The sequence below is a fragment of the Sus scrofa genome, chromosome 14 (genome assembly GCF_000003025.6).
Source record: "Sus scrofa isolate TJ Tabasco breed Duroc chromosome 14, Sscrofa11.1, whole genome shotgun sequence".
NCBI classification, from domain to species: domain Eukaryota; kingdom Metazoa; phylum Chordata; class Mammalia; order Artiodactyla; family Suidae; genus Sus; species Sus scrofa.
In genome coordinates, this window is record NC_010456.5 from 73502172 (window position 1) to 73522711 (window position 20540).

The 20540-nt window shown below is 53.2% G+C and overlaps 1 protein-coding gene across 1 annotated transcript; it reads right to left on the minus strand.

Moving 5' to 3' along the window:
- Positions 13135 to 18085, minus strand: PRF1 (perforin 1). Its single transcript, XM_003483492.4, has 3 exons — positions 17901 to 18085; positions 15962 to 16504; positions 13135 to 14787 (listed from the first exon to the last, which is right to left on the minus strand). The coding sequence occupies exons 2-3, from the start codon at positions 16498 to 16500 to the stop codon at positions 13659 to 13661; spliced, it is 1668 nt and encodes a 555-aa protein (XP_003483540.2). The 5' UTR covers positions 16501 to 16504; positions 17901 to 18085; the 3' UTR covers positions 13135 to 13658.

Here is a 20540-nt window from a genome sequence, read left to right on the forward strand (position 1 = left end):
GTAGGCATGCTACTGTCCTCATTTGGCAAAGGAGGAAGCCCGGGCACCTTGATCCAGGGACACCTCCGGAATTCCCCTCTGCTCTTCCCTCTGCCTGGCGTGCCTTCCCCCCTTTCTCTCACCCACTGCTCCTTCTGCTTCGAGTTCAGCTTGAGTCACATCTCCTGACCACCATGATCTAAGTGCCCTCAAGATACCCAGAGAAAGGGCTCTGACCTCTCAAGATGCTGTGCCCACATTGCCTCCAAGCTTTCATTGTGAAAAATTTCAAAACCACAGAAAAGTTGGAAGAATTGTGTGAACAGCCTCGCACCCCTGTGCCCACTTTTCAAAAGCACTTTCACAAGGTTGTGCGTCGACCGTGTGTGCCTCCACTAACTTGAGTTCCTTAAAGGAAGGGCTGGGAGTTGACCATTCTTTGCATTTCAGGGTCTGTGATGGCCTGGCACACAGAATGTGGTCAGTTAATGTTTGATAAATTGATCATTCACAAGACATTGGCATTTCCCAGGGAAGGGGAAAGAGAATTCTATTTATTGAATGCCTGCAGGGGGGTTTCATACATTGCTTTGGGGCATCTCATTTGTGGTTTTTTTTGTTTTGTTATTTGGGGGGGCACACCTGTGGCATATGGAAGTTCCCAGGCTAGGGGCTGAATCAGAGCTGCAGCTGCTGGCCTACACCACAGCCACAGCAACACGGGATCTGAGCTGCTTCTTCTACCTATACCACAGCTCACGGCCACGCTGAATCCTTAACCCACTGAACGAGGCCAGGGATCCAACCCACAACCTCATGGTTCCTAGTCAGATTTGTTTCCACTGCAACACAATGGGAACTCCAGTAAATGTTTTTTTGGCTTTTTGCTATTTCTTGGGCCGCTCCCGCGGCATATGGAGGTTCCCAGGCTAGGGGTTGAATCGGAGCTGTAGCCACCGGCCTATACCACAGCCACAGCAACATGGGATCCGAGCCGCATCTGCAACCTACACCACAGCTCACGGCAACGCCGGATTGTTAACCCACTGAGCAAGGGCAGGGATCGAACCCGCAACCTCATGGTTCCTAGTCAAATTCGTTAACCACTGCGCCACGACAGAAACTCCTCCAGTAAATGTTTTTTAAAAGCAAGAATGAATGAAGATTTGGTGAGTGTTTTCATACTATTGGAATATGGCATTCACTGCTGGAAATTCATTCACTCCAGGGATATGATACCTAAAGGGGGCTCGTACCCCTCTTCACTTAGCAAAGGAGGGATCTGAGGCTGGAGGGGCATTGATAGCCAAGGTCATGTAGGGAGCCAGGGCCAGAGCCAGAGTGCTGACTCCCTGCCCAGTGCTCTTTCTTTTCCCTTCCTCTCTGGATCCATGCAAGCATCTGGATTGGTACCACCCACTAACCCAGAGCCTGGAGACAGACAGAAACTGCATTTCCTAAGAGCCTCTCTGGCTGTGTGAGTGCCTGGCCTGGCACTTGCCTGTCTTCCTTTTCCCTCACTGAGGGTTCCATGGGCTTCAGTCTTGAAGTTATGTGTGAAATTGTGTTTAAAAACTTTTCTAGGAAAAGATCCAGAGTTTATATCAGGCTCTCAAAACAAATATAAAAACTGTGATTCCCCGCCCCCAGTGTGGGTGGGGGTTCTTTTACGTGTTCTCTCCAGTGGTTCCTCAGCTTTTTGACTGCAGAGACAAAGAGAATTTTCAAAAGAATGGTAGGATGCAAATTTTTGCAAAGTTGGTCCATTAAAAAGAAATGAACCGGGAGTTCCTTTTGTGGCGCAGTGGAAACAAATCCAGCTAGTATCCATGAGGATGCGGGTTTGATCCCTCGCCTTGCTCAGTGGTTTAGGGATATGGTGTTGCTGTAGCAGTGGTGTAGGCTGGCAGCTGTAGCTCCGATTCAGCCCCTAGCTTGGGAACTTAATGTGCCTCGACTGTGGCCCTAAAAAGCAAGAAAAAAAAAAAAGAAAAAGAAAGAAATGAACCATGCTCACAACATTACCATATCATAAAAGGATGATTTTAACCCTTCCAAATAAGAAGGACAAATTCTTTGGAGGATAAAATTGACAGGCCTTTCAATTAGATGGTGTGGCTTTAACATGCTACACAACCGTTACTTTGCTCACTGTGCCCTGCCATATCATTTTGCATCAACTTTTGGGAGCCTTTCCTTCACAGAGAAGCAGCCACTTAAAGCTTGTGTCCTGGTGGCTGCAGACAGTTCTGAAAGGCGCCCCCTGAGGTGGTCAGGCATGGGTTCTGTTGGATCCCTGGATGGCATTTCCATCAGGATGACTGAGGGTGACTGGGCGTGCAAGATGGGAATGAACTCAGGTCACATGGGGTGGTTATGTCATGGTCCAGTGGCTTAAGTTTTCTCACAGGGGGTTTGGATGAGAATCTGAAAAATACAGACTCTGAGTGGCCAGAGCAACCTCTTGTCTATAACTCTCTTAGAAAGGAAGCACGAGGGGTGTGTGGCCGTGTGAGATGACCCCACTCCCTTCAGGCTGCCTGGATCCCTGTCTCCCTCCTTCCTGTCCTAGGCTGATGCATTCTGGACAAGCGCTGGTCCCTCCTGCCTCGGATTCCGCATGCGGGCCGTGGCTGGCATGCTCTCCAGCGAGCCCCACGCTCTCTGGCTGAGGACAGGCAGGATCGTGTCTTCCTAAACAGATTTTCCAGAGCAGGTGTGCTGAGGGGGAGCATCGACCTCAGCAGGAGCAGGTCTCAGCTGGGAGGTGAGAGCGGCAGAGCAGGGGCAGGGTGTGTCTTCTTGTCCCTGCAGCTCTGCGCACAGTAGGCTCCATGAGTGTTTGAGTGACAGGTACTATCTAACATGTGCCTGAAAGATTGCTTCAACTTTCCCAGCCTCAGTTTCTGTGTCTCTAAAAGGCATTGATAGTGCTTTCCTGCTCCTGACCCCTCTGGCCTTGCAGGCTAGATTCCTTAGCTGCCTGTGGGATCTGCGGCAGGACTGGCCTCAACCCTCATTGGGACCCCTTCCTGATGCTGCTGCGCCCCACGTGTCTGTGGGGGCTCCCACATCCGGCCCTTTCCCAGGGAGGACCCATTTGGGATCTCGAACTGATCTAGCTGTTAGCATGTCCAGGTGATGTGAGGACCTGCATGCGGACCAGGAGGGGAACCCACTTGCTCGAGGTCACGGAGTGAGCAAGGGTGTGGCCTGCTGCACCCATCTGTTCTGGGTGGACTGTGGGAACGCTCTTCACTCCAGATGGTACCACTAAAGGCCCTTTTGCCCATTTTGCTGATACAACAAAACAATAAGCAAACCAAATGCCTTTTGGAAACCGTTGGGGGAACATAATTAGGGAGGAACTGCCCAGAGCATCTAAATCATTCAGCCTTTTCAAGGAAAGCCTTAGTGTTATTTTCAGATATGCTACAGCTGAAAACCAAGGCTAAGCTACCGTCTGACCCAGCTGGGGCCCCTGCAGCACCTGCTTAAAGTACCGGATAAGAATCCTGAGGGATTTACTCATGGTTTCTAAGCTAATTTGCACGGTTTGCTTAATAAGACATTTACATGGTTTTAAATGGTTTCCAAAGGACTTGAAAGCAGTCTACGTTCTTAACAAAGTTATAGAATCTCCTACCATGTCATTTGCCCTGTGAATTGGTTCGGCGAACCGTATTTTTGTTTTGTTTTCGAGATCATAAACAGATGTTTATGTTTAGACTGGCGGCTCCAGCTTAAACACAGTCTTTCTGTCTCTCCTTTGCCCAGTTTGCTCTTTAAGGGGAAGGGGGGGGTGGTCTAGCCAAGCTGGAGTCCTGTCCCCAGGTCTCTCCCCTGAGCTGCCTCTGGCATCTGGCTGCTCCCTTAGCAGCTGGCCTTATGGGAGAGGAGAGAGCCCTTGGGAATGGAAGGGAGTGGCTGCTGAGGAGTGGGGCCTTCTGAGCCAGTCTGCATGGCTTTGAGCACGTCCCCCTCTTGTCCTGCCTGTGGGTCCTTGCCTGGCAGCCGAGGGGGTTAGAGTGACAGAGCAGCCCAGTGCCTGACACAAGGATGCCCAGTAAGTGTGTGTCCCCTACCTTCCCTTCAGCTTCCCCGAGATTCCCCGCCAGCCTTCCCCGCCTTCTTCTGGTCCAGAGGGTGGGCCTGGGAGCTGGGAGTCTGGCTCAGTGAGTGTCCCCGAAAGGGACACCAAGCGTGCCCCTTTTTCTAGCCCCTGGAGAGCTATGGGCAGCTGGGAGAGTCATTTCCAAATGCTGTGGAGGATGGAGGGGGCAGCTGGGGTGGGCCAGGAGCCTTTAATGCAAGATGGTACAGAGTGGAGGTTGAGGGGCCAGAGGGAAGGGACCCTAATGAGACCCCTGTGCCCTGGCCAGGAGCGGTGGGGTGACAGAAGGTGCCTGGGCACCGCTTCAGGTCTGTGGTAGCTGGGCTGGGTGTGGCCTCGGAGCAGGAGCAGGACATACTCAGGGCCATTGGCAGCAGAACCCCTGGTTCGAATCTTACCTTTCCCAGCACTAAGCAACTGGGAGACTTCAGGCAAGTCATCAAACCTTTCTTAGCCTCCGTTTCCTCATCTGTAAAGTGGAGTTCTTTGGACAAGTTAATGAAATCATGTGTATTTACACAGGGTGGGTCCCTCCATAGGCCCTTAAGAAATGGTCGATGAAGGTAAAAACACACCAGAAACCCTGAGGGCTCACGTCATCTTGGCATTTATCATGCGCTCATGCACCTGTGGGTGAGGGCAGGGGCACCTTGGTCGGCTCTGGTTGGAAGTCCCTTCCTCCCAAACATTGGCTCCCCACACAGTGGGTCTCAAATTGTTTTTAGGTAAAAGAAGGAAGAGTTGGCCTTTCTGGGTGGGGAAGGGGCAGGGGGTGTTGAGGAGGGAGGAGCCAAGGCTGGACTGGAGAGACCGCCGGAGCTCTTCTTAGCTCTCTTTCCCAGGAGTAGGGCTCCAGTGTTCGCCCCCCCTCCCCCATGCCAGTTTCATTATCTCCCCTTCACCTCCCTCAGCTCATAGTCCTGCCAGCATTTGCTCATTCATTCAACAGTATCTGTTGAGCACCCACTATGTGCCAGGCCCACTTGGGGCAGGGAGGCAGAGATGATTGAGACAGAATGAAACAGTGCCAGGCAAGAGCATCTTGAAGCCTCATGACAGTGCCCACCCATTCAGCTGTCTTCCCTCTGCCCACCTCCCCAACCCCAGGGCCACTGCTCTGGCAGGGAGCTCTAGGGAAGGGTGGAATGGTGGGCAGAGCCGGGTCTTTCGTGGAAGAAGGCTTGGCGTTGCCATGGGTGTGAGGATGGGCTCTCTGATGCTGGGGAGCTGAGTTGGATCTTGTTCAAGCCTTGATTTGACAGATGGGAATAGAGGCACAAGCAGGTCAAGGCAGAGGCCAGCCAGGAGCCAGGGACAGGCTGCAGGAAACAGTTTGGTGGTATCTCAAAAGTTAAACATAGAACCATATGACCCGCCAGCCCTACTCCTCGATGTATATAGAAAAGAAGTGCGAGCAGGGACTCAAAAAGAAACTTGTACTCCAGTGTTCATAGCAGCATTATTCACAATAGCCAGAAGGTAGAAACAACTCAGGTGTCCATCGACAGATAAACAAAGTGATATATCTGTGCAGCGGAATATTATTCAGCCATGAAAGGAGTGAGCTCCCGACACCGCCTCCAGCATGGGTGGACCTTGAAAACATTAGGTGGCGTAAAAGAAGCTGGACACAGAAAGCAAATACTGTTTGCTTCCACTTCTGTGGGATACCTGGAGTAGGCAATTTCATGGAGACAGAAAACAGAATAAAGGTACCAGAGGCTGGGGGTGGGGGTTATTGTTCACGGGTACAGAGTTTTTCTTGGAGATGATGAAAAATTCCAGGTATATAAGGGGTGATGCTCAGACAACATCGTGACTCTGTTTAACGCCACTGAACTGTGTACTTTCAGAGAGTGAAAATGATAAATATTATGCTCCATATAGTTTATCAAGTTAAAAAAAAAGCGAGTGGTAAGCGTTCTGGTCGTGGCTCAGCGGTTAATGAGCTGGACCAGGATACGGGTTCAATCCCTGGCCTCGCTCAGTGGATTAAGGGTCCAGCATTGCCGTGAGCTGTGGTGTAGATCGTAGATGCGGCTCGGATCCTGCGGGGCTGTGGCTGGGGCCTAGGCCGGCGGCTACAGCTCCGATTGGTGGGTATGGCCCTAAAAACACCAAAAAAAAAAAAAAAAAAAAAAAAAAGCCAAAAAAAAAGTGAGTGGCAGTGGCACGAGGAGATTGCTCTTCCTGAGACCATCCCCACAAAGCAGGTCCTCTTCAGCCACTTGAAGGCCTTATGTTGAAGATGGTTGGGAAGTCTGTGCAGGTGCCACATGAGGGAGACGGTGCCAAAGACCCTCTCCACACCTCGGGAGTCCTACAGAGGGGTGGCTGGAGAAGGTTTGGGGCAAATGTGAGGGCACGTTCCCCAGCTTCCTGGGAGGCCTCATCCCTAAAACGGGGTTGACTACCTCGGCCTCGTGGGGCTGTTGGAACATGAAATGAGCTAATACGCATATAGCTCTTAAAACACGACAAGCCCTCAAGAAATGTGATTTATTCGTATTTCACTTGTGGTGTTAGTGAGCAAAATATAAGGGAAGTTTAGAAGCGTGAAGAGACAGTGCGGTCTCTCAATTACTGCAGCTTGGAAAAATGCCTTCCAAAGAAGCCCCACGTTTCTGCGGGAGAGGGGCGGGTGGAGGTGGAGGTGGCAGTGGTGTCCTCAGTGACTGCCTCCCACCAGAGGCAGGGTGAGGGTCCCCTGTGAATAAAGCAAAAAGAGAGGAGTTCCTGCTGTGGCACGGCGTTTGAAGAATTTGACTGCAGAGGTTCGGGTTGCTGTGGAGACGTGTGTTCGATCCCCAGCACAGTGCAGTGGGTTAAAGATCCAGCATTGCTGCAGCTGTGGCTTGGATTCAGTCCCTGGCCAGGGAACTTCCATATGGCATGGGTGAGGCAAAAAAAAAAAAAAAAAAAAAAAAAAAAAATCAGAGGAAAGGGAGACACAGATGTATTCCTGGGGGCCAGCCTCCTTTTATGGTGGTTGATCTCGTGGGGAGGTTGGGTCTCCCAGGGGAAAAGTCAGCATCCTGCCAGCACGCTGATGTCATGGTCCTTTTAAGGAGAAACAGGGAATTAGCTGTTATGGAGATGAACTATAAGCCCAGATGTGCAGTCAGAGCTGCGTGGTAAACAGATTGCCACTATGGCCTGCAAAACAGCAGCAGCTGTCCTGGTTCTGACAGGCTGGGGTTGCTTATCTGGTCTTTGGAAAGAGAAGAGCCAGTGGATCAGGACTTCTTCCAGGTACTGGGAAGGCAGTGCTTGTGAGGTATGCCCACCCAACAGATTTGGGGCAACTGGGCTGTCGTGACCTTGGGCCATGCCCACTGAGTGTCAGGGCCCAGCCCCTCCCAGCTGGAAAGCCATGCAGAAATCATTCTTCTAGCAGCTCCTTGTTGACAGCTGGGGACTGGCAGGCTGGAGGTAGTTTTATGTGAGTGTGATATACTAATGAGAACTGGCTGGATCAAATCCAAGCTTCATATGGTTAAGTCGCTACAGCTAGTTTGGGGTAAACTTGTGGCCGTGGTCCTCTCATCTATGGCCTGGGTTAGCTGTCAGTCTTTGGCTGCTCTCAAGGGTCCTGTCTGTGACAGAGGTTTGTCTCTTTCCGTGCGACACTAGTCTAGCCACCCATGAGAATCTCACCTGTGACCACGGTCTCAGCTCTACCAGAACCATCCCCCCATTCCTCCCACCCCCTCCCTAACAGTAAAAAGCCAGGCAGATGCCCAGTCTGCTCCTGCCTGTGTGTGGGGATACTTGGGTTGTGGGGCTTGGCTGGAAAGGACCATGTCGGGAAGTGGGCAAGAGTGGGGGAGGGGAGCCCCATAAGCAGGACCCCTGGCCCTTCTGGGGTCACAACTTGCCTAGGCCAAGGGGGTGTCAGCTGTGCCCAGAGAAAGAGCTGCCCCATTTGGAACTGACTTAGTTGGTGACTTAATTCTTCCACGAGGGATTCCTTGCTTCTACTGTCAGTTAACAGAGAGGAGGGTGGCCAACCCAGTCCACGTCCGCCTTGACCTGGGCACTGTGTGGAGCTTCTGTGTCCCCGTCGCAGGAGGAGGAGTAAGGGCCAGCTGCTGCCTGCACTGGAATCAGCTTAGTGATCCTTCTGCCCAACCAAGTCAGAGACGGGATTCGAGACTGAGACGCAGAATCCCTGATCCATGACCAGGGCTGGACGTTATAAGGAGGCAGGTTTCTGGGTCACACGACAGTTCATAGCTGAAACCTTCGCATGTAGAACAACTGTCTTTGGAGGTAATGAGCTCTCTGTCTCTGGGAGAGTTCAAGCAGAGGCTGGAAGATTCTTTGGTAGGTTTCACTCATTCATTCATTCATCCATCCATCCAATCATCCCTTCAGTATTTTTCAAGCATCAAACTTATGTCAGATGCCAGACTAGTAGATTCCTGATAGAAATAGCCCTTGACCTCATGTTGCTGTGATGGGGGAAAAGTGAAGACAATGGGTGCAGGGTACAGGGGACCATGGAAAGCTTCCTGGAGGAAGCCGCCTTTGAAGCTGAAGCCTGAAGGCTGAGGAGGAAAAGAAAAGTTCCTGAAAGAGGAGGCAGTGCGTGTAAAGGGCTAGAGAGAGCGTGACCAACAGAAGAATCAGCAAGCTCAGTGAAGCAGGGCTTCGTTGGCAGGGGCAGAGTTGAGCATGAGGTCAGCCTGTGGGTCACATCAGGGGGGTTGAACTTTATCCCAAGAACCACACAGAACCAATGAAGAGTTTTAAGCAAGGCAACAACGTGGTCAGAGGGGCATCTTAGCTGGTTTTCCCAGAGGTGGGTCTTGAGACAGGGATTTGCAAACAGGTTGTGTATGTGGGAGCTGCTTCCAGAAAATACCAGTAGGGCAGTGGGGGATTGAGACAGGGAAGGGGGCCGGCCCAAAGAGCAGGTATAGTCGAGCAAGTCACTGTTGTGAGTGCTGGAACTTAACCCTGGGGACCAGTGCCTATGTGTCCCTCAGAGCAATCCACCCCCGCCCCTGCCCCCAACCATGAGGAGGAGGGAGCTGGGGTATCAATACGCCACCTCCCATGAGCCATCAGTTGAAGGCTGTTCCCCAGCACAGGCTCTCAGGCAGAGATGCAGGGCCAGCTTGGAGGTGGGGCTGAGCGGGGGATGGGCAGCATGCTGGCACCGCTGTGGCTGTCGGGTGGAGGGACCATGAAGGGCAGACAGGAGCCTGGAGATTGGCAAGGAGGCCACAGGAAGACTAGTCCAAGCAAGAGATGGTGGCCTGGGCTAGAGACGCTGTGGTCACGGGCAGAAGGGGACAAATGTCAGGAGGCAGAGGTGACTGGCCTTGGTGACAGGTGGGGGAACGCAGATGACTGTAGAGAGGGTTCACAGCCTGCCCTGCCCCTCCCCTCCGGCTCTCCCCACCCCCACGCTGCTGTCCTCCAGCAGACACTCCTCTGCTCACACACGTCAGAGACACTGACGCGGCCGCCACAACAGCTGGGGGGGCCACACCTCAGAGACCACGAAGTGTGTCTGAAGGGAGAGGAAGGCTCTGTGGCAACCGCTTCAACAACAGAAACTGGGCTGTTGTCAACCCAGCCCCAAGCCTCGGAAGAGATCACTTGGGTGGGGAGAGGTGGGGGCAGGGGGAAGCAGTCCAGCCCAGCTCCCACCCTGATCCCTAAATCTCCCTCTGTGCCCACATCCATCAGACACAAGCCACAAGAGGACAGATGCTCTGCAGCTTGTTCACTGGCCCCAGGACCCGGTTGACAGAAGGTGCTCAGTAACCTTCTGGGAATGATGGAATCCGTGAGTGGTCCCTGCCCTTCTGTGCTCCATGCCGTTGGGAGGGAGGCTCTGGGGACACCTGAGTGGTGGCTCTAAGGACATGAGCCCACCAGCATGGGGTGGGAGGATGGTTGGGAAAGGGGATGGCAGTGTTGGAACCGTGAGGGAGAAGATGGGGAGGGAGTCATCACAGGGGTTTCTAGCTGCAAGAAACAGAAGCCGAGTCTGGATGAAATAAGTAGAAAAAGAAGATAGCCCTTCACCAGTGATGGATGGGAGGGGCTGTGTGGACTCAGCTCCCTCCACCCCAGCCGGGCTGACTCTCTTCATTGGCTCTGGGTGCCCACAGCCGTGACTTGCCAGGTCATACCCCTTTCGTGGGCCACTCTCCCTCCGCTGGCCTACTTCCCCTCTCCCCTACTGGGCTTCCTGGGATCGCCTCCCACACAATTACCTGTACTCACATCTGGTTTCAGCATCTGCTTCTGAAGGGACCCCACACCTGGGCCAGCTGCCTCCGACAGGCAGACCCAGTCACACGTCCTTTCCTAGTTGGAAAGGAAGTTGGAAAAGCAAGAATCTTTTCAGCTTCTGGGGGCGGGGTGGGGGTGGGTAGGTGGTTCTGCTTCCCACCAAGACTAATGGGCAGTGTGCTGTAAGGGTCCCTGTAGGAAGATGTTTCAGTCTGTTCATGCTGCTGTAACAAAACACCATAAACGGAGTGGCTTATAAACAACAGAAATGTATTTCTCACAGTGCTAGAGGCTGGAAGTCCAAGATCAAGGTGCCAGCAGATTCAGTGGGCTTGCTTTCTGGTTCACAGGAGACACCTTCTCAGTGTGTCTTCCCATAGGGCAAGGGCCAGGGCTCTTTCTGGGGCCTTTTTAATAAGGGCACTAATCTCTATTATGAGGGCTCCACCCTTGTGACCTAATCATTTCCAAAGGCCCCACCTCGCAATACCATCGTCTTGGGAATTACTATTTGAACCTGAATTGTGGGGAGACACAAACATTTAGACCACAGCCAAAGCCAACAGCATATTCAAATTTTGATAATTTAAGGGCCTTTTTACAAAGATGTAGCAAGCTGTACAGTGACTCAGAATTAGTAGTGGTGGCGAGGTTACTGTCCCTAAGTCTGAGGAATGGGGGGGTTACTGAGAGACCCTGAGGGAGGCCCACAGCCTATTCCCTGTGCTGTCCCCGCCTCCCTTCTGCCAATCTCCCACCCACCGTCGCACAGGCTCAGATCTGCCCACCTCCAGGCCAGGGCAGGGTGGAGGAGGGTGAGGACGAGACCTGGAGAGCTGATGGAAGACATCAGGCAAGGAAATTCCCCAACAAACAAGGGGCCTCAAGTGTGGCAATGAAATGTCAATGAATATGTCAAGTTAGGGCCAAGGGCTCCATAGCTGCCCCTCCACAACACGGGCTGTTCCTTCTCAGTGATGCCACACCTTCCCCAAGGGCCCTCCTGGCCTCGTCCCACTGGTCTCTCCAAAGCTGTGCTCAGAGTGAAGTGCCCACGACTCACACGGGGCCACTCACTTCTGCAACCACAGTCAGACCCCTTCTTCTGAGCCTCGGTTTGCCTAAATGCAAAGCCAGGAGGGTTAGCCAGATGACCTTCCACGACCTCTTCTATAGCGCTGACCTTCCAGAAAGGCTCATGGGCCCCTCCCAGACAGCCCCGGGAATAAAACAAAGAGTGTCCTTCAGGGAAGCCAAGGCTCAGGGAGCAGAGGGATTTGCTGGAGGTCACCGACCATGTGGGACCTAGACTAAGACTCACATCTCTTGCAAGGGCTGTTCCCAGAGCCAGGCCTGCCCTGGGCCTGCTTTCCCTGAGTGTAAGGTCATACCCATGTTTATTTTCCTTCCTTCCTTCCTTCTTTTTTTTCTTTCATTCATCTTTTTAGGGCTGCACCCGTGGCAGACGGAATTTCCCAAGCCAGGGGTTGATTCAGAGCTGCAGCTGCTAGCCTACACAGCCACAGCAATGTGGGATCTGAGCTGCATCTGCGACCTACATCACAGATCACGGCAATGTCGGATCCTTAACCCACTGAGTGAGGCCGGGGATGGAACCTGCATCCTCATGGATATAGTCAGGTTCATTACCACTGAGCCACAGTGGGAACTCCTCCATGTTTATTTTCAATTAGTGCAGTAGCCAGGGTGACGTTTTGTGATTTCTCTTGTGCTTTTTCTTGTTTGTGTGTAGGGCTGTGAACGGAAAGGTATAAGAACGGTGGTTTCGATCAGACTTCCAGAACTCGCCAGCCACCCCTCCCCACCTCACCTCACTGGGGGATTCAGAGTCAGTGTAATGTCACTGCTGGTCTTTTGAGCATCTGGGTCCACACGGGCCTCAAAGGGCTTAATTTGTAGCGAGTTTCAAAGAGAGTAGGGAGGGCCATGCCAGCTACTCTGAGCCCCTATGACAGTGGCCCTCCACAGCCAAATCCTACCGGGTCTGGGAGGCTGCCCTGAATCTTGCTGCCAACCCTGTGTTCTGAGGCCTGTGTCCCAGGCACATGAAACAAGGACTATTTCATTGTATGTCATAACCTGTGCTGCAGTTGCCTGCATGCCAAAGCCGGGAGGCCCTCAGACACCACCTGCTTGGAATCACTGCCTTCTCCCCTAGAACTATGGGTCAGGAGGGAGCTGTTCAGCCTGCAGATGGATTTTGTTGAAATTATAGAGTTTTCAGACGGATTTCTCTGGATCAAACATGGTTGGCATATGTGTTCTCTTTGGCTTGTACCGTGTTTGCCCAAATTGGTTTATTTTTACAAAGCAAAATGAATTGTCAACACTGAGAAGTCAAATCTGGATTTCTGGTTACTTTAATAAATTAGAAGACCCGGTAGCACTGGGCTCACATTCCTGCCTGGGATGTGTGCCTGTGTTTGGCTGGTGCAGAGCTGTCGCTGTGCCCGCTGGATGATTCATGTGCCTTTCAGTTCACCATAGTCCTCACCATTCCTTATTGCCTCCTGGTGGGGAGCTGCATGTCCAAGGCCATTTACCACTGAGTGTATGCTTCTGTTTCTCAAACCAGAGAGTTGTGAGCAAAGTAAAATATTTTTGGTCTCGCCCCCTCACCATTTCCAACAAAAATGGAAAAGGTTTATTTACACCACCTGCCTTACCCCAGGGGTGAACCACCTGTTCTGCTTGGTAGGGTTGCTAGAACTTTATGTCAAAGGCTGTATTTGGTCCTCATCCTCTCTGCCTCAACCACCACCATCATGGTCACTATCACATCACATTTATTCATCCTTTGTCGGGCTATGTACACAACGAGACAGGTCAAGACAGCCCTGGATTTGTCTTGAGAGGCAAAATTGCTGGGCAAAGGGAATAGAGCAAACCATAGCTGGAGCCAGAGAGGTTAGATCAAATATGGTGAAGAATTGACCACGCTGGAAAGGGCTGCGAGAGAATGGTGTGAATGACACCAGGCGGCCTAGTGGGAGCCGCCTCTTGGCCTTCTGCCCAGCTCCTGACCTGAGCCGGGGACTGTGTAGCAGTGGCTGTAGGGCGTGGCCCAGCCCCCGTTCATTTCTGGGGCTCAGGAATATCGAAAAGCAAAGGTAATTCATACAGGGAGACTCGGGGCTGCCCTGTAAAATCAGCCACCTCATTGAAAACAAAACAAAACAAAATAAAACAACCTCAGTTTTCCAGCTATCTAATGGGATATGAAGATAGTTCCTGGGTCCCTGCATGAGACCCTGTCAGTCCAGGACACTGGTCCTCTGGGGGCCCGCTGTCCTCACCACACTGCCCCGCTCCGGTTTCCCAGAGGCTCCCCCAGAAGCCCCGGGGGGGCGTACTCCAGGCACTTCCCCCCGGTCAGGTGAGGCAAGCACTTGGCATGGTAGGAGAATTTCAGGTGGCCATGGTTCAAGGCGCACATCACCTCGTGTGAGCCAGACTGTGGTGTCCGGTCGCAGGTGCCAAGAAGGTCATCGTCCCAGCCATAGTCCGCGTCCCAGACCTGTACCCTCAGGGGCCCCCCCGTGGACAGGAGCACATCCCCGAAGTCCAGCTGTATCATCCACTGGGGATGGTTATTGTTCCACACGGTGCTGGTCCGCAGCTCCTGGCCGCCAAAGAAGACCTTCAGATAGGCGTCCGTGGCAGTGAAATAGTCTCCCCACAGACCCGTTGCCACGAAGTTCATGACCACCAGCCGGGCCAGGCCCCTCTGCCGGGGACAGCAGTCCTGATTGGTGGCCGATGAGCCATGGCACACGCACTGGCATGGGTCCTGGGGGCTCTTCCGCTGTCCCGGGGGGCACGGGCGGCTGCAGTCCTTCCAGCGCGCCCTGTCCGTCACATACTTGCTCACCGCCTGCCGGAGCGCTTCCCGCCGCGGGTCCTGGCTCTCCAGCAGCACGTGCAGGGGCTCCAGTGTGTAGTCCACCAGGTCGGGGCTGTCCGGCAATGAGGCCACCCAGGCCGAGAACTGCTCAGGCCCAGCCTGGTTCCCGAACAACAGGTCGTGTGTGAACGTGTGGTGGCCCCCAAGGACTTCAGAATGGCGTTCCCGGTAGGCCTGGTGGAAGGAGGACCCCATCTTGTGCTGCTTCTTCTTGTCCTCACACGCCTTGTACGCCGCCGAGGAGCTGGCTCGGCCACTTATGCTGACCTCAGCTTCGACGGACAAGCAGTCCTCCACCTCCTTGGACGTGAGCCCTTCCAGGGCCAGCTCGCAGGTGCGCAGGGCAGTGAGGGCCGTGATGCGGCCACCCAGGTCCATGGACTGGATGAAGTGGGTGCCGTAGCTGGAGATGAGCCTCAGGTAGTCGGGCTCGGTGGAGGTGTTGAAGTGGGGGGGCAGCGTCCTGAGGGCCTTCTTGAACTCAGGGTGGAGTGGGGGCGTGTGCACCAGGTGAAAACTGTGCAGGGGAGAGAAAAACCTCAGGTGGGCCCAGGGGTAGGTACTGTTTTTCCCCATTCAGTAGCTTCCTCAGAGTTGCCCAAGGTCACGTTAAGTGGCAGGACTACGACTTGAACCCAGGTGGCCTGGCTCTAAAGCCCAAGCTCTGAACCCCTGAGCATCAGGGAAACCCACCGTGCCCACTGCTCTGTGGTGACCTAGGGACTGTATAGGTATTTTTGCCTTTTTCCAAAAAAAAAAAAAAAAAGATTTTTTTTCTTTCTTTTTTCTTTTCTTTTTAGGGCTGCACCTGCGGCATATGGAGGGTCCCAGGCTAGGAGGTGAATTGGAGCTGCAGCTGCCGGCCTACGCCACGGCCACAGCAACACCAGATGCAAACTGCATCTGTGACCTACACCATGGCTCATGGCAACGCTGGATCCTTAACCCACTGAGTGAGGTCAGGGATGGAACCTGAATCCTCAGAGAGACAGTGTCAGGTCCTTAACCCACTGAGCCATATGGGAACTCCTCCTTTTTATGTTCTAATTTTAAAAGCGATGACACTGCACTGATGGTATCCCTCTGGTTTTGAAAGCTAGTCGTGTGGTTTTGTCTGTCTGTCCCTTGTCCTACTGACAGCTCTCACCATGCAGGCAGAAGGTACCTTGTCTCACTCTGTGGGAAGTATGGTCTCCCGGGAGAGAAATCAGAGTGGGTGACTCTGGGCCCCATGGAGACAGTGCATTTCTCACAACGCCTCGGTCCTCGAGGGCTGGGGGCATGGCTGCTGTTGTTTGGCCTGTAGCCCTAATTTCCAGCACAGAGGCTGACCAGGCAGAGATGAAGAATGCTTGAACGAATGAAAAAGGCCCAGGGACAAGAGGGACCCTACCTGGTCTCCTGACCACAGGAGGCTGGCAAAGCCCAGGAAAGAGGGGCCTGGGTGCCCAGTAGACCTGAATGGCACTGGTTGGGGGCTCTAAGCACAGCCTTGCTTCTTCCCTTCACCTGTTCTCTCCCTGGGCTCTTCCAGATCAGGTCTCAGGGGAGAAGGTATATGAGCACCAGGATGGCCATTTCCTCCTGGTGGAAGCAGCCTCTGGGTGCCCACCCACCATTCCAGGGCTCCCAGACCACCTGGAGTTTCCCACGCCTTTTTCAAGTCCTCCACCCGCACCCCCAGCACTCACCTGTAGAAGCGACACTCCACTGAGTCCAGGCTGAAGCGGTACTGGTCCTGGTGAGTCTTCTGGGCTGCGAAGTTGGCTGCCTGGGAGTGGGAGCCCGCCACAGTCACCTGTACATTGGTGCTGGGCTTGGGAGTCACGTCCAGCCCTACCCGCCAGTCGTTGCGGATATTGCTGGCTGCCTCCTTAGCCACCTCCTCGGTGGAGCGGCCCTCTTCTCTGAGCACTTTGCGCTTGCAGCTGGTGCCCTGGGCGCGCCAGCTGGTGAGCGCCAGGGGCAGGCGCTGGAGAACGCCCCCCTGCAGAGCATTTTGGCAGAGGGTGCAGGTGCCGTCAGGTCGCAGGTAGTGCTGTGTGTCCACCGGAAAGGAGCGTGAACGCTGGAGGCTGGTCACATCCATGCCCTCCCCCGCCAGCCAGGCGCCTGGCACGAACTTGAGTTTGCGTCGGCACTCAGAGCGCGCAGCCGTGTAGCAGGGGGCGGGGGCGGGCGTGGGCAGCAGCAGGAGGAGGATGCTGAGGAGGAGCACTGGGGAGGCCATGGAGCTGCGGAGACAGGGGGCGTTTGGTCTTGTGAATTGGGCCATGGAGGATGGCTGGCTCCTTCATGGGTTTTCAGGGTGTATGGAATGGGGATGGAATGAGATATCTCTAAGAGTCTTTGGATGTCAGGCTGGAATGGCCCCTACTAACCTGGTCCACCCCCTACATTGTACAGATGGACCCAGAACGGGGAAGGGACTTGTCCAGGGTCACACAACCAGGAGGAGACCCTTGCTAGAATGTCCTTATTTAAGGCCAAATGGAATCTAGATATATGGCTTTGTCCCCAGGACCACGGCTACTGCTTTTGGGGAGGAGGCTCTGCTTGCCGAGGAGGGGACCGGGAGTAGCTATTGAAGGATTTGGAGAGGAATTTGGAGACTCTAGGAAGCCTGGACTCTGGAGAAGCATCAGAGCCTAGAACCAGCCATGCATTTCCCATCTCACCTCTCTCATTCCCCCTCCTCCCTCCCTCCCATTGAGCCCTTAACAGAATTGGGAAAGAAAGGAGGTTGTGCATCACCCTTGCTCTCCCCATTTCCCCTTTGGGGGTCCTCTCTCTGGGTTCATGGAAGAACATCAGCCTGAATTCTAGACTAAAAGCTGCCCATGCACCTATGCCCTTAGATCCTGTATAGGGAGGGGCCGTCTGGTTTGCTCCCCTGATGCCCGTCTCCTCCTTGGCATTCCCTGCCATGCTCTGCGGGATTCTGGCAGTGACTGCGAGCTGCCTCTTGTTGACCATCGGACAACAAAGCTCAAAGGTTCTGCCTCAATTTGAGGTGGCTCTGGAGACGTACCTGGCCTGCTTATGATCTGGAATCCCCTCTCTCTACCCTCTGTTCAAACTGAGTTCCTCAGAGGCCTCTGCCCTGTGACACCTGCCAGGGACAGCAGCTTGTCTGAGCCTCGGGGGCATATGGAGAGCAGGAACTTCCCCTGCAGTCAAGCCGGAGCCTTCTGCGCCCTTCCCAGAGGTCTGGCTTGAGTGGTGGAGTTTTAGGAGAAGGAGAGGATTTTAAAGGCCCTCAGATTCGCCCACTTAGGGGGCCAGCGCAGTTCATAACCTTGATCTAAAGAACTCCATCTCCATCCTGACTTTCATCATATTATCTCCCAAGGGCCTCTTTCCTGCTTTCTTAGCTTTAACTGTCAGCACTTGAAGGGGCCGTAAAGACTGTGTCCTCGAACCTCATGTTGTATAAGAGAAAACTGAGGCCCCGTGGTAAGTATGAGGCTGCCCACCCAATCAGTGACGGAGCGCGATCTGGACCCAAGTGTCTCGTCTTCTGGTTCACAGCACTTCCTGCTCCATCAGGCTCTTCCCCGGATGGAGTAGCCCTCTGTCTGTCCCTACCCGGGGGCTCCCAGCCTCCCTGTCCTCCTGCCTCCCCCTTACCTGGAGTCCTGTTTTGAGCTGCTCCTAGGCAGTCACCCTCTCTCCTGGCAGGAGGCTGTTGAAATGGTAGTGCAGCCCCCCAGAAAGGCTCACCACATAGCTCATCACCCAGGCCACAGTTCTCCTCACTTCTGCTTCCTGCCCCGCCCCCCAACTGTGGTCACGAGTCCCCTTTGCTCTCCCTTCCCCCTGCCTCCCCCAGCACCCACCTTGTCCTCACCTCCTCATCCGGCCCGCTGACAGCTCTCTCAGGAAGCCAGCAGTGACGGCCAGATGCTCATCTGCCAGGCAGGTATTAGACCCCATGGGGTGTGACGATCAGGGGAGTTATCATGCAGACAGTGCTCAGAAGGGTGCCTGGTCCTCCCTGGGTGTTCAAGCACCTGTGCATTCCCTCCTCCCAGAGCAGCGGGGAGAAAATAAACATTGTTCAACCCCCCTTGCCCACTTCCTGCCTACACCTGCATCCCAGCCCAGGGTGGGTTCTGGGCCCCAAACACGCACCCTGGGACAGGGTTTCCCACTCCCCACTTGGCCCTGCCGTCTCCAGCCCCCTCCCTAGTCCTGGGCTGTGATTGCAGTGGGGGGTTAGGGGGGAGGCAGCCCTGTGACCCTGTTGGGTGGGACCAGGGCACAGGGTCTTCTCCACCCTCTGACTTAGGTGAGGTTTCCATGGGTTGACTGACTCACAGGCAACATCTGGGGGTCCGAATCTTACTGGTCTGAGGTGGAGACGGCTGGGGTGGGGGGGCTGTTTTCATGAGTTTACCCTCTGATGGCGTAAGTGACAGGAAAAAATAGCCACAGGCCCCAGACCACGTGTGACACCAGGGGATGGCTCATCCCTTGAGTTTAGGCCCACCACTGCTCCCCTGCTCTTACGGGAACTGAGCCTTAAGCTGTCTTCTCAAAACCCAGCCCCATCTCCTCCCCGCAGGGTCCCTCCTCCCTCTTCCAGAATTTGTGGCCTCCTGACTGCCTTCCGGCCTCATCCGAGGCCTAACTCGAGCCCCCAGGCTGTGGGGACTTGAGTTTTGACAACTTTGAGGGGTGTGGACCCTGTGGAAAATCTGTAGGAAGAGAAACGTAAGGTAGGGGAGACAGGTTCTAAGCCCAGCTCTGACGCAAACTTGCTGTGTGACTCTTGGCGGTAGAGCTTTAACTCCTTTCTAGGTTGGTTTCTTCATCTGTAAAATCAAAGGGAGGGAGTTCCTGTCATGGCTCAGCAGCAACGAACCAGACTAGTATCCATGAGGATGCGGGATCGATCCCTGGCATTGCTCAGTGGGTTAAGGATCCAGCGTTGCCGAGAGCTGTAGTGTAGGTCACTGACGTGGCTCAGACCTGACGTGGCTGTGGGGTAGGCTGGCAGCTACAGCTCATATTCAGCCCCTAGCTTGGGAACTTCCTTATGCCGTGGGTACAGCCCTCAAAAGCAAATGAAAAGAAATGAAATAAAAAATAAAATAAAAAGGAGGACTTTGGGATTTCTTTCAAAAATTTTTTTTATTGTTATTTCCCCAATACGATTTTTTTTTTCTACTGTACAGCATGGTGACCCAGTTACACATACATGTATACATTCTTTTTTCTCCTGTTATCTTGCCCCATCATAAGTGACTAGACATAGTGGCATTTCTAAGGATCCTTAGATTCCTAATGATGAAATATGCATTTTAGCAGTTTTACCTGGTGTATGAAGTGGCTAATGTTTGGGAGATGCTGGTGGGGCGGGGAGGAGGTGGCGGTCCGTTAAAGAGCTGTGATGACATCCAAGTTTACAACTGATTTGGCCTGAATAACTGATGACAGCTGTCCTTTCCTCTTGCAACCTAGCACTTGACTTGTGGTTTTTTTTTTTTTTTTTTTTTTTTTTTTGTCTTTGTGCTATTTCTTGGGCTGCTCCCGTGGCATATGGAGGTTCCCAGGCTAGGGGTCTAATTGGAGCCGTAGCCACCAGCCTACACCAGAGCCACAGCAACGCGGGATCCGAGCCAAGTCTGCAACCTACACCATAGCTCACGGCAACGCCGGATCGTTAACCCACTGAGCAAGGGCAGGGACCGAACCCGCAACCTCATGGTTCTTAGTCGGATTCATTAACCCCTGCGCCACGACGGGAACTCCTGACTTGTGTTTTAAGCACAGTTTTTCCTCAGAGATATAAGTTGCAATTTCCAGACACCATCTGTATGGTTTATTATTAACGACAATAGAATTCACATACCATACTATTCACCCATTTAAAGTGTACAATTCAGTGAGTTTTAGAACAACTTACAGAGTTGTGCAACCATCGCCACGGTCAATTTTAGAACATTTTCATTGCTCCCTCAAAGAAACGCTGTACCCACGAGCTGTCCCTGCTCATTTTCCCCAGTACCAGTCTACTTTCTGTCTCTAAGGAGTTTCTTATTTTGGACATTGCATGTTAATTAAGTCTTATAGGACCTTTTGTATCTGGCTTATTCCACATAACAGAATATTTTCAAGGGTCATCCAAGCTGTAGTGTGTATCAATACTGCATTCCTTCTCATGGCTGAATGATATTTGGTAGTATGGACATAATACATTTGGTTAACCGCTTATTAGTTGATGGCCATTTGGGTTGTTTTCACTTACTGGTTATTATGAATGAA

Excerpts from the sequence above, each read along its gene's own strand:
- PRF1 (XM_003483492.4), bottom strand. The coding sequence starts at position 16,500 with ATGGCCTCCCCAGTGCTCCTCCTCAGCATCCTCCTCCTGCTGCTGCCC. Across the intron at positions 14,788-15,961 it reads GTGGAGTGTCGCTTCTACAG|TTTTCACCTGGTGCACACGC; the intron begins GTGAGTGCTGGG and ends TCCCCTGCACAG.